The 13,847-nt window shown below is 33.7% G+C and overlaps 1 protein-coding gene across 4 annotated transcripts in view; it reads left to right on the forward strand.

Annotated features, from left to right (window-relative positions):
- Positions 1-13,847, forward strand: part of FSD1L (fibronectin type III and SPRY domain containing 1 like) — a 54,381-nt gene that overhangs the window by 28,203 nt on the left and 12,331 nt on the right. For all 4 annotated transcript variants that reach the window (XM_039870628.1, XM_039870626.1, XM_039870627.1 and 1 more), the window contains 4 exons: positions 4,229-4,438; positions 5,611-5,709; positions 9,833-9,962; positions 13,572-13,672. In XM_039870628.1, the coding sequence (XP_039726562.1) occupies positions 4,229-4,438; positions 5,611-5,709; positions 9,833-9,962; positions 13,572-13,672 (540 nt within the window). The remainder of the gene's footprint in view (positions 1-4,228; positions 4,439-5,610; positions 5,710-9,832; positions 9,963-13,571; positions 13,673-13,847) is intronic.

Consider the following 13,847-nt stretch of genomic DNA (forward strand, 5'->3'; position numbering starts at 1 on the left):
CATTGGAATGTAAATATTAAAGAAGCATAGCATGATTTTTTTCTTCATTCATTAAATTTAATTAAAAATAATTAAATTTGCTGGTCTTTATTTTTAGAGAATTATTTTACCAACAGAAGCAAGAAATAGCGTTTGGCAGAAGCAATATATCACGATGGTTAACACTGGGTCTTGGAGCCAGACTTCTTAGATTTGAATCCTGGCTGCCACTTACTTGCTTTGTATCCTTGAACAAGTTATTTAACTTTGCCTTATTTCCTTCATCTTTAAAATGTGATGTTATCCTTCTAGGGTTTTTATAGGGATTAAAATGAATTGAAACCTCTTGAAAATAGTACCCAGCATGTACTTAACACTCAGTGCATGTCAGCTGCTATCATTAACATTATTGTGGTGGTGGTTGGCTCAATGGAATTTTATTTCCAGTAATAAATAATATGTTAACATTGGTTTATTAGAGTATCAGTATGAGGTTATTCCAGTAGCCAAACCATTTGAAGTGAAGTTCCAGATTATTGTCCACAGGTGTGAAAGAGGCAGTTAAAGACGTTTTTTTGTTAGTGGTATTCTCTTTTTAGCTAGCATCAAGTAATATTAAGTTGATAGCTAAAATAATTTGGACATGGTGACTTGGGGATCAGAAGTCTCTTGAGAGTGAGGTGTTTTACTTAAACAGGTGCTTTGTTAGAACTAGTTTTTATTTTTAGAGGTTAGCTTTTTTTGAATAGAGAATGTTGATCACATGAAAACATTCTTTGAATATTTGGTCAGGGATTTAAAATATTGGAAAGATGAGGTTAGTAGTCATGAAACTAATGGAACTAATAAAGGTAGCACGAGTGAAGTATTAATTAACTTGTGTGATACAGATCAAAAGTTCTAAAGGAGTTTATAGAAAGAAAACATGAGGAAAGGAACCATATTTGTAGAGAAAGTATGTCAGTGGATATTTACTTACAGATTGGCTTTTCAGAATTACTTGCCATTGTATTATCATTTATACTACTTCCAAATTCAGATAGAGTCTAGAATAGTGGATTGTTAATATACACATTATTATTACTTTAATTTTTTAAAAAACTACTAAAAAAGCAATTTTCTCACCATTTCTTTCTCTTGAGTTTTCAGTGATGTCTTAACAGACCAAGGCCATGCCCGCTGTACAGTCAAGTAGTTACATGTACAGTTAAGATTTCCTCGTTTGGCAAACTTTTAAGATAGTCTGAAGGAATGAGGTATAATAAAACAAATCCTTTTGTGGAGGAGTTTCATCCTGAAGGAAAAGTATAATAGATTGTTAAGATTTATAAAAGATGAATTCATATTACTAAATTTTTATATTCTCCTATAGCACAAAATTTTCCTGTAAGATACAATCACATTAAATTTTAAAAATGAATAACCGTTATCCCTTAGTAATTCATTCCATAAACACCACAAAAACCAGCTCTACGCTATATTATGTATAGTAACATGAGTTGTGGACTTACCTGAAAAATGGAAGTGATGATGAGGGATGATAATAATTGAAAAGCCATTTTATTCTACTTTAAGCCATTTTCGTACATTGAAACAGTTTATATTCTCCTTTCTGAGCTTCTGCAGCTCAAAAGAGAAACATATTTGTGGCAATGTTGATGCCGCTGCCCTTTGACATTCACATGCAGAGAAAACTTTAGTAAAATTCTTGAACCAGTTTGCTCACTATTGCTAGTTAACTGCTACTTTATAAAAATTGCTGTGAATTGCTTTTCATTCTTACTTCCAAAGAGAGTTCTGCATTTTCTAAGTAGTAGTTTTATATGACATCTTTACCACCTTTCATCTTCGAAAGGTTTAGCCCTTGGTTAATGAACTCTTCTCTTCTGTATAGACTCTTTGGTTAACTTCCCACAGTTTAGTTCCAAGTCAACCTTAATTTGACATACAACTCTTAAGTTATCTAAATTTTCTTTTTTACTCCTAGGTAGCACCACTTTCTTAGATTTTCTTTTTTTCATTTTTACCTCAGTTACCACTTCTAACAGTTTGCTTTCTTTTGGGGGCCATTAGTCACAAGAAAGAAGAATACTTGCCAGTACATTTTTACTAGAATGGTAGGTGAATTGAGATGTATATAGTGGGGAGTTAGCTAGACCCACTTACAAATTAAATGATTCTCTCTTTATACCAGCCTCTTGGGGCTTTCAGTACAGGTTTTTGACTCAGCAAAATTATAAAATTACAGTATGATAAATAGACCTTTTTTATTTCCTCACATATAGGCAATGCAGAGCACATTAAATTCTTAAATTTGTGAATGCTTATGGTCTATTCTTTTGGCAATAAGTAGTCTGTATTGCTTATGTTCCAGTAATAGAGACTAATATCTGTTATGTATTGTAGGGACAAAAATACCACAAGACAGATGAAGGAAATTAATCATAATGACAAATGATAAATATGTCTTTGGTTGTCATCTTACTAATAAAGTGTATCAGATTCCAAGTATTTATTGTATAATTACACACATAAGGGTTGAACTTTGGAGACTATAGTTAATGGAGATCAGTTGTCCCCTTTCTTCCTCCTCCCTTATTAGTTAGGCTTGAAGATTTAAAATTTATATCAAATTCCTTTCATCTTGGTCTTGATTATTTTATCCAAGAAACTTGGTTTACTTTGTTATTTATTAGGTCTCACATTGCTTTGCATTTTAACATTTGTATATAATTCCTTTGTTATTGTAGTTTTTTAAAATTAATGCTTTGTTTTTTAAACAATTTTAGATTTATGGAAAAATGAGCAGATAATATAGTTTCTTCCTCCCTCACATACAGTTTCCCCTATTATTAACATCTTGTATTAGTATGGTACATTTGTTATAATTAATGACCCAGTATTGATACATTATTATTAACTAACATCCATATTTTACATTAGGGTTCACTTTTTGTATTTTACAATTCTTTGAGTTTTGACAAATACATTGTCATATTTCCACCTTAACATTATTATACAAAATAGTTTCACTGCCCTAAGATTCCTTTGTACTGTGCCCGTTCATCCCTGTAGCCTCGCTATAATTACTTGTTTGTTCCAAGAATTTTTTTGTTGATTCTTTGGGGTTTTCTCTTCAGACAACCATGTCGTCAGCGAACAAAGACAGTTTTATTTCTTCCTTCCTAATTCGTGTACTTTTTAATTCCTTTTCTTGTCTTATTGCTAGAAGTTCCAGTACAGTGTTGAATAGGAGTGGTGAGAAGGGGACATCCTCACATTGGGAGAAAATATCTAGTTTCTCAACATTTAAGTATGACGTTAACTATAGGTTTTTTGTAGATGTTCTTTATCAAGTAAAGTCCCCCTCTATTTCTAGTTTGCTGAGTTTTTGTCATGAATCTTTATTGTCAAATATTTTTTCTCTATTACAATCATATGATTTTTCTACCGATGTGATAGATTAATTGATTTAAAATGTTGAATCAGTCTTGTATACTTGGCATAAACTTTTTAAAACTCTTTTTTAAGCGGCAAAATGTTTAAATACAATATCTGCACAGTTTCACACATTTCAAACACAGCTGTCACCCGAGGACCACGGTCTCCAGTTAGCCTGTTGTTATGTAAATGGAACATCTGTTAATGTTGAGGAGCTATGGGAAAACCTCTTTTATGGAAAAGAAATTGATTAATGTTCATACATGTTAACTGTAGCTCATTTTATTTTAATGTATCATAGAACTCTTTGGGGAAGCATTTTAAAATCCTTAAATATTTTGGCGGGTTGGGGAGTTCATTTTTGTTTAGTGCTGAGAAATAACAATTCTTTTATAAACGAGATTTTAAAAATTGAAAATATCTTGAATTATTTTAAGCTTTAAATTCAAAGCAAGTTATTCTATTTTGTCAATAGTGATTTAATTTATATTCTATGGCTGTTTGAAATAGATTAAAACTGTGTTGAGGAGCAACAAGTCAGTCTTGATTCTTTATTCTTAGCATGTTTGAATTGCTTTTTGCTAGCTAGGATTTTAATATAGTTTGAATAAATCTATAGAAAAACTTTGAAACATGAATTTTTAAACAGACCTTTGAAAAATATTTACTTTGCATTTATAGGGTATTCTTTCTCTTAGCCAGATTTAATTGAACAGTTCAAAAGCAACATGAAAAAAGCATAGTTTGAATGACAAATATTGGATTAGTACTGTAATAAATGATAAATGAGCCTTTTTTTTTTCTTTAGTCCCTAAAGCTCCAGAGATAGATCCAATAGAGTGTTTGGTGGCTGACAATTCTGTAACAGTAGCTTGGAAAATGCCAGAAGAAGATAATAAGATTGACCACTTTATGCTGGAATATAGGAAAACTAATTTTGATGGACTTCCACGTGTAAAGGATGAGCGATGCTGGGAGACAATTGATAATATTAAGGGTACTGAATATACACTGTCAGGTAAAATGACTGCATTCATGAATCTCATTCTCAGAAAATAAATATAATTGTGAAAAATATTTTGAGTTACTTTTAAAGGTAAAATTAAGTTTCTTTAGCCAAGTGATTATGTATTAATCATAAAAGTGAATTTCTTTTAAAATATGAAGAAAACCTTCATTTAAATACTTTTGGATATTTGTAACCTGTTAAAATAATGTATGTAAAACAAATATGAAGGGGTGTTCTAGAAACAGTATTTCAGAATAGCATTTAATTTTACCTTGGTTTTCTAACAATAAAAATACTGTCAATTTTCTAGATGTACACACTACGCCACAGTTAGGTGATATTGTAAATACCGTTGCCTTTACCCTTTTATGGTTACCTTCATGTTGCTACTTAAAGTAAAGCTGTGACTTGATATTAAACTTTGTTTCTTGGCTTTTGAAAATTTTTAAAAAGGTATCTCTGTTTATTGGGGACTCATATTTGAAACTGCAAAATGTTGCCTGAGTTGTTCAACACTTGTTAAGCATGATCAGTAATATTAGTAACTTGACCATTTTTGAGTTCTTGCCCTTTGTCAGGAGCTGGGCCGAAGTGTATTATTATACAGTACATCTCATTTAATCAGTACAATATATCTCATTTCCTATTTCAGTTATGAGATTCGTTTTTTATATTTTACAGATACAAAACTGAGACTGTCATGTTAAGTTCCACAGCTAGTAATTTTTGGATTATTTTAAACTTGACTAAGTTCAGAGTTTTGCTGTTAATCCTTATACTTCACTTTCTCTTTAAATTCATTTTCACATAAAAAGGCATGTTTCATAAATATAAAAATTCTTGAGGATGTCTGCTTTGTAGAAATTGAATATGTTATTTTAATTTGTAGCATCTCTCCTTGATTGAAACATTACTTTTAACAAGGCTTGAGAGTACCTTATCACTAATTAAAAAAAAAAAAAATCAGTGATAAACTATATGATTTATTTATTTGGAAAAAATAATAAATCATGAATTCCCTTATTTCAGGCATTATTACCATTTTAACACAAATTTGTATTCTTCCTGAGTAAAGACATAGTTTCAAGGATGGAAAAATCTCTGTTTAAAGGTTCATATTCATACTTTTGGAGTAGATTCCTTTACTTTTCCTATCTGAAAACCATTTTCATTTTTTTCAGGCTTAAAGTTTGATTCAAAGTATATGAATTTCAGAGTGCGAGCTTGTAATAAGGCTGTGGCTGGAGAGTATTCTGATCCAGTGACCCTAGAGACCAAAGGTAAGATCAGTAGATATTTATACAGCATAAAACAAAATTTAACGTAGAAGTTATTCAAGACTTTGTGACAGGAACCATTTCACATATGGTTGCATTTCTTCGCCACCTTCAAACACACACGGTTAATACTGAAGCTATACATTTAATAATTCCCCCCCCACACACACACACACTTCCTCCAGAATTCCAAACAGTAGGAATTTTAAGATGTGGAAATTAGGACTACAGTAGTGGTATTCATTAATTTTCCTTTATCATGTATTCAGATAAGTAAAATAGACTGAGATGATGGTGTTACTTTCTCTTGTGGGTGCTCAGTTTACAAATTTCAGTCTACTATAAATATATCAACATCACTGAGATTTGCCCAGAGTTTTCTCAGGGAATAGATTATTGCTCAGTAATGGGGAAGTACCTTTTCAGTTTAGTTCAGGTCTTCTCTCTCCATTTTTTTAAAATATTATTGTAGAAATTAACATTTACATAGTTTATTAATGTTTACAGAGCACTCTCACAGTTCTTCATTTGATCTATAAATCATCCAGAAAGATCAGTAGAATAGATATTATTTGATGTCCATTTTTCAGGTGAAGAAAATAAAGTTCAAATATGTTAAATGACTTGCTTGTGATCCCTAGAAGTAGCTTGGAAAGATATAAATAAGAATCTGTTTCCAGGTTCTGTGCCAGTAGCTCTTATTGTGGACATAGAACCTAGATGCTTCTAGTCTTTGAGAGCAATTTTGGATTTAATTAAAACTCTATAGTTTTATTTTAACTCCCATATTTTAATACAGAAAATTTTTCAGGTATTTACCAATTGGTAGGTCATAATGCTAGAGATTTTCCCAGTTGTGAAATGATAATTGACTAGATTTACTTCCAGAATCTGATTGTACACATTCTAATAGGTTCTTGGGCGTTAGAGTATTTCAGTGATCTCTAATTCACATAGTATTTGAATAGGTTTGCATGCCAGAAGTTTGATACCATTTGGAAGATAATATAAAATATTATATTAGAATAAAAATATAAGGCTCATAAGTTTTGACAAGATAAACTCAGAAGAATATGTTTGCGTCACAAAGGTAAATAGAAAACCTAACTTGAAGTAATTTATTTGGATTAGCAAATGTTTTTATTTGAGAACTGTAGATAACTAAGTTATCTAACCAAGAAGCGCAGTTACTTTGAATTACTTGTTATCAAACTGAGATGTTACTGTGGTTATTGAGAGATTCTTAACATTTCAGAGTAGTCTTATTCACAGGCAGATAACCTTTGCTACATAACTTGAACTGTGTCAGGTAAAATTGCATTATTACTCTCCCTCAGGCATATCGTATCTTTTTATTTCTTTTATTCCTTCTCATTTACCCTTTATATTTAGTGACCAAACTTGGACCTAAATGCGGTGAATTATACATTTTTTCAAATTCAGTGGAATTAGGAAAATGAATTGCTGGCGTATAATTTCCTTGGAGCTGGGCTGGCTGTTCCTGTTAGTATCTGGGTCTTACTAGTCAAATTCTTGGTCTTAGAGTTGTAGGGAAAGACTAAGATGATTCTAGTTTTTTTGAGCATTCATCACTGGGGTAAACCCACTGGGTTGTGGATAGACTGACACTCAACCCCAAGGACCACTGAACAGTGATTTTGAACTTCAGGGAGATCCAGAATAAAATGTGTCCCTTAAATAGCTATGGGTCATGGATTTTCTAGGGTTATTCCATAGCACTGAAGTGGCCACTAATGAGAGCAAGAGCTCCAGATTTTTAAAAAATGACATGTTGAACAGTTGTTTACTAATTATTTTGGCTTGCTGAAGCCCTTTTTGACCAACTAGTAGAAATAAGTGTATGAGCAAAGAATTGGAGGGAAAGGGAGAATGGTAGAGATTAAACAGTTGAGGCCTACCAAAATTTCATATCCTTCTACTCATCCTTGGTATGGAAAACAGTGAACATTGTTTATTTCTGTCTCTCCAATGTACATAGCACTATTTCTTCTGTCACTGGAATTATCAGAAGTGATGCATAATGTAAGTTCTTATGACCAGAATTTTAAAAGTAAATTATCCCTATTTTTTTATAAAGGTAAATGATATGATATTAATCACAGTTTCCTCTCTAATCTCAAATGATAACGGCTGTGATATAATTTTACAGTACCAAGAAAGCCATCAGTACAACCAGTTAAACCTTTGAAACATACCTTCACTCTGAGATTTTTGATAGTTTGTTTTCATAGACTTTTAAAGATATAGAAACTAATATCTAGCTATATTACAGGGCTTATATGAGAGGCAGGACTAACATTTGAGACTTCACATTTGAAGCTAGTCCTTTTTTTGTTTGTTTTTAACTATATGGTATTATTCCTGTTACCTTTGCCTGTTACTTAGTTGAGGTCCCATAAAGAGATAGCGTCCAAAAATATATATATATATATGAGAGAGATAAAAGATTATACCCCTAGTTTTGAAACTGATGCCTTTCTGTTTGGGTACTGTGGGATTTGATAAGACTGGTCTCAGGTGGCTTGAGAGTCCTGCCTTTTCTTACCACCATTGACTCCACCCTTCTCTCTATCTTGTGAAACATTAGACTGTTTTTCAGCCTTACAATTTTTTTCTTTACATTTTAAAAAATTTATTTACTATTTTTAAAACAGCCTTAGGATTTTAACAAGCAACTGAGAATTGATGGCACCTTAGTTATATCCACTTTTCCCTCAAAAATGTAAATGGCTTCACATGCATTACCTAATAGCTAGTAGAGAGGTTAACCCTGTTTTCTCAAGGCAGTTCATTCTTGATAATGCAAGGTCTCAATTTTGCTTAATCCTAACTTTTTAGTAACCTCTACCTATTAAGGAAATCTATTTCCATTTTTACTGAGAAGGTGTATTGCTTCTTTCTGTAAATTCATTGCTGTTTACATGCAAATGTTGAAAGCTATTAATTTGCATAGTATGACATTTGCTAGAAGCAGTTATTGTTAAATTTGTATTAATGTTGTATAAAGACAGTGAACAATGGTCAGATGCATAGTTGAAGTTAAAGTGCTCTTTACAGAATAGTAGAGGATAAAAAGATCTTTGATTCACTAGATAAATATTAGGCTCTCTATATGAATATTTTGTTGTTTGATGGTGCATACTTCAGATACACTGAAGCCTTAGGTAAATCAGGGAATATCCTTATGTGAAATAGGCTATTGTAAAAGAATATTCTTTCAGTGAGTCATTACCACAAGTTAGAACTTTTGGAAGGAAATGTAACTAACAGAGGTGGATTAGTTAGTAACTATGTGGTAGGTGAAACCTTGCTTAAAGCAGAGATTCTAGAAATTGCATTTTAAAATAGGAACTGTGCATTACTCAACTACGAAACAATACATTTTAGTGAGTTACCCTCAATTTTAAAAGAGAGGAGGTAATATCTTGCTATACTGATTTCCTGATTTAGCAGTTCTGAGTAAGTATTATGAATAGTACAGATAGTTCCTCCCCACAAATAATTAGAAAAGCACTGCTTTGTGCTTTTTAATTTATTTTCCGGTGATGACAACACCCCATTTCTGAAACACCTATGAAAATCATCTCTAGCTCCATCAGCTGTGTCAGTTCTCTTGCTTTTGCTATCATGGCTCTTTTCTCCATGCTCGTCTTAATTTGAAACTACTGAGAGTTTAAATATGAAATTATTGAATATTAGAGCATCAGGAAAAATATATGTGTGCCAGGCTCTATAATATTGTACAACACATCACTTTCTCCTCTTCCTGTTTAGTAATAACAACCAACTAATAGTCTAATATCATGAAATTGGGGCTTTTGTGTACTGATAGAGATTCCAGGAGAAGAAATAGCAGAAGCAGCCGGGGCCATGCAAGTACATTGATTTTGCTTGGAGTATAGAATATATAGAGAATAATAATGGGAAGTAACATAGGAATTAGTAAATTACGGCCTTATCTTTGGAGACTTTAAATGCTAGGATTAGAAATTTGAACTTTATATATAATGTTGAATAAAATGAATAGGAAAATGATATAATTGTGCTTCAGAAAGTGGAGATATGCTATATTTTTTTTAAAAAATTGAAATATTGTTTTGTATAGCACTTAACTTCAGTTTGGATAACTCATCATCCCATTTGAACCTGAAAGTCGAAGATACCTGTGTAGAGTGGGATCCTACAGGAGGAAAAGGTCAAGAAAATAAAATTAAAGGAAAAGAGAATAAAGGCAGGTAAGCTAGTTCCTTAAATCTGTTAGCTGGAAAAATGCTTATACACTGATTCTTATTTGACAATAACTTATAATAAAATTCTTATTCTATATATCAACATGATGTTGGTAACACTGAAGTGAAGAATATACTATTGTTTGTCAATACTTGAATTTGTCACTAACATTTTTCATTTCTTTTTCTTAGTTTCTTTTCTAATCCTCATATACTTTTTAACTTCAGTATTCCATTTCTTTTAAGTTATATCTACAGCAACTTGAACTGCTTAGAGAGAAGTTCCTAGTATAGTTCCTGAATTTTAGATTTCTAGATCACCTGCCTTACCTGAAAGTCTGCATAGAAAGACAACTTTTAGCATGTACAACTCCAGTATCTTGCCCCTAATTAGCAGCCTTATGAACCAGAGTTAGACTTTAATTGTTGTTAGACTTATTTAGATGGTCTCAAAGTATGGGGGCTTCTTTCATTTTTAACAGAGGAAAATTTTGCTCAAACTGAAATAAGATAATATCATTGTGAGTTACAATGGCAAATCAAAAAATATTCCTCATGAGGCTTTTGGTCTAATTTTATTATAAGCTGTTAAATTTAAGTTATAAAGCAGTCTCTTAACAGTTGCCTATTTTTATCTGACAGTGTCCATGTTACTTCACTGAAGAAACATACAAGGTGATGATCTATGTCTGTCTAGTTCTAGGACTTAGTATAGCTTGGCTGAATAACTTTAATTTTTTTCTTTAACCAATAAGCAGAAGCCATTGCAGCCTTCATGAGCTAAAATATTGCTCTATGTAGACTGTCTCTATTGGTAGCTTATGTTTTGAATTTACAACATTATAGTGTGCTGCATATTATTTGGATTATATTGCATATCATAACAAAACAATAAGCTCTGCTTAAGTGTTTCTTGAATTATTTTCCCTTATCTGACTTTTTTCTGCATTTACTTATACCTGGCATCTCTCTTGTTGTGCTGTATTCAGTATATCTAACATTACAGCTTTGCTTTTATTTGTATTTGACGTGAGGCAGGTTTGAGGTGTTCTTATTTTATAATAATGCAGTTTTAAAAGCATCAGAATAAAAAGTAAATGACATTAGTGAAATTATTAGGATAATGCCAGAAAGATGAATCAGTTCAAATGCATGAGTAATAATGTGCTGATTTGAAAATATCACATATCTTTATCAGAAATCAGGATGTTTTTTCAAAATTACCTTCCTCTCTTTTTTCTAGTTTGTTCATTGGTGAAAGTGATTTTATTGTTAGTGTATTATAAATTGTAAAATGCAGCTGGATTTAATAGAGTGCTTGAAGCTTCATTTGGTCAGTTAGAGATTTTTAAGCTCTTTGTGCTTAGCATTTCAGATTATATTTTTTTCTCCCTTTAAGAGTATTTTCTACGTAGGCTACCTCTGGAATATCATATACATTTCTTTCTATAAATATGTGTTAACTCTAGGATGTAAGATGAATGTTGTGGAATTTATAGAGATAAACATTGCCCCTGCTGTCCAGAAGTGTGCCCTGTTGGTGAAAGATAGATCTATATACAAATAACATCATGCAAGGTAGCAATTATGCGTAATGGTAACTGTGAAGAAAGGATTTTAGAGGAAGAAAGGTGTCCTGAACTGCCAGGTGTTGAAGTGGTTAATTAGGACAGTGAGGCAAACTGAAGGTAACATCAGGCCTTTATCCCCTGGTTATGATAGTATAAGCAAGAGGCCACAAAGGAAAGGGTGCTAGCTCTTCCAGTGTGCCATTTTCCCCAACAGAATGAGGTGAGGGGTCAAGTAAATCAGAGAAGGTCGCAGGTGGAGGATATCACCTCACTGCTGAGGAAACCCGAAGCAAAAGTCTCCTTCTGTTATTTTATGGACCTGAGGCCAAGAAGGTGAGAGAAGGGGAAAGGTTAGGGAAAAAAAAGTATTGAGACAGCATAGAGAAAAGCGTCTCCATTCACCCTTGCCCCCTTTATGGAGATCCCCTCAGAGGCCCCTGAAAAGAGTCTCAGCTGAGGGCCCCCCCTCCCATAAGGGGGGTCTCTGAATAGAGGTCCCTAAACTAGGAATGCAGATGCATATGTGAGTATGGGATAGGGGAAGGGATTGCAACTTCTTCCAGAAACTGCATTGAACTGTCGGTACACTGAGTCTGGTGTGGGGGGCGCCGGATGGGCCTTTGGGCGGGCGCGGTGGAGTGGCGTGACGGTGGATTTGGTGGACGGTGGCGGATTCCGGAAGCCGGAGGGTGGGGCGGACCGGGGGAGGAGGAGCGGAGGAGATGGGGACGGACCGTTCACCGGACCAGCCACAGAAACTTCTGAAACCAGGATACAGGACCCACCCCTGCCTGCCTGCCTTATGCCCCTGCCCGCTACTACTACTACCTACTACCTGCCTGCCCCCACCCCCCCCCCCCCCCCCCCCCCCCCCCCCCCCCCCCCTTGCCACCTTGCACTTGCCTTGGGACAGGGAGTGGGACAGTTGGATGGGTTTGGGACAGGGTGGTGGGGTTGGTTTGATTGGGTTGTGGTGGGGTGGCTTGGAGACAGGATGAGGTGGGGTTGGGACAGGTGGTAAATGAATAAGATGAATTGGGTAGCAAAAAGATCATTTGGAAGCTGGTGAAATAATTCAGAGGAGAGGTAACAAAAAGCCTTAATTCAGATAGTTGAATGACCAGCATATTGTTAAAGGGGGCGGGAATCATATTTGACATAGACAATACTAGCTGTTGTACTTCTTGCAAAAATGTACTTAGGGTCGGAAGTCAAGAATGCTGCAGTGGAAGAGTTCTTCTTATTTAACTTTTATCTGAAATTTAAACTGCCATTTGCAGTAGTTATGTCTGTTTTTCTTTTCTCCATGCTCTCCTTTTATTTCTTTACTACTGGTAAGTTATAATTTTTTGTTGTGTTTTAAATGCAGTAATTCAGTATAATTGAAATAATAATTTTTAAACATCTTTGGGATTTGATTTATTTTGAGTTTTTGAGAGTTAGTGAAATATCTAATACTGTCTAGTTTACCATGTCATACAGTTTGTTATCAGGGGAGGTCAGGTTGGATCTTGTCCGTTTTAGTGGGAGAAATGCTTTTTAATACTTGTTATTATCCTGTGCATGGATATGGGAAATTGCTGCTTCTCTATTTAAGAAGAAAAGATCCAGAACAAAAATATCTACTGCTTACAAAAAAGTTCTTTAGTCTTGATTATAGTAAGCCTGTTTTTGCCTTTGCTTCTATTTACATTTAGCTGCAAGAAATATAAGCTATAATCCATTATATTCCTTGAGTTCTTTTTTTTTCCTTTGTATCTTGTTTTATTTTGGTATTGTTTCTTATTTTGACTGTGTGTCCTTTGTGTAAGCCTTGCTCAGTCTGCATGATGTTAGTGTGTTCAGCCTGCTTTGTGTTGATGACTTCTTACATTTGAGTGTTTATCGTTGACAATTCTGTATAATAATTCAGATAAAATCAGATGGTGCTATTTGTGCAATATAATTAGAAAATCTTTTCAGAGGTTCTTTTTGTGATTTGTAATTTTAGTTTATGAAACATTTACAACATAGAATGTTTTTCTTTTTGCTCCTGTTTATGTAGAAGTGGTACACCATCACCCAAACGGACATCTGTAGGTTCCAGGCCACCAGCAGTAAGAGGCAGCAGAGATCGTTTTACTGGGGAGTCATACACAGTGCTGGGTAGGATAAAAATAATAGTTTTTTATTATTTCATCTTAAAGGCATCATTGTCACACTGGTGGGCTTTCCACTCAGAGCTGGAGTAGTTGCCTATATAGCGAATGAACCTTTCCTGAAGCTTCTTCCTCTTGAAGCCTAATTACTTTGGCAGGTTTTCAAATAGTCTTATTATTGA

The sequence above is a fragment of the Pteropus medius genome, unplaced genomic scaffold (genome assembly GCF_902729225.1).
Source record: "Pteropus medius unplaced genomic scaffold, Ma_sr-lr_union100, whole genome shotgun sequence".
Lineage (NCBI taxonomy): Eukaryota > Metazoa > Chordata > Mammalia > Chiroptera > Pteropodidae > Pteropus > Pteropus medius.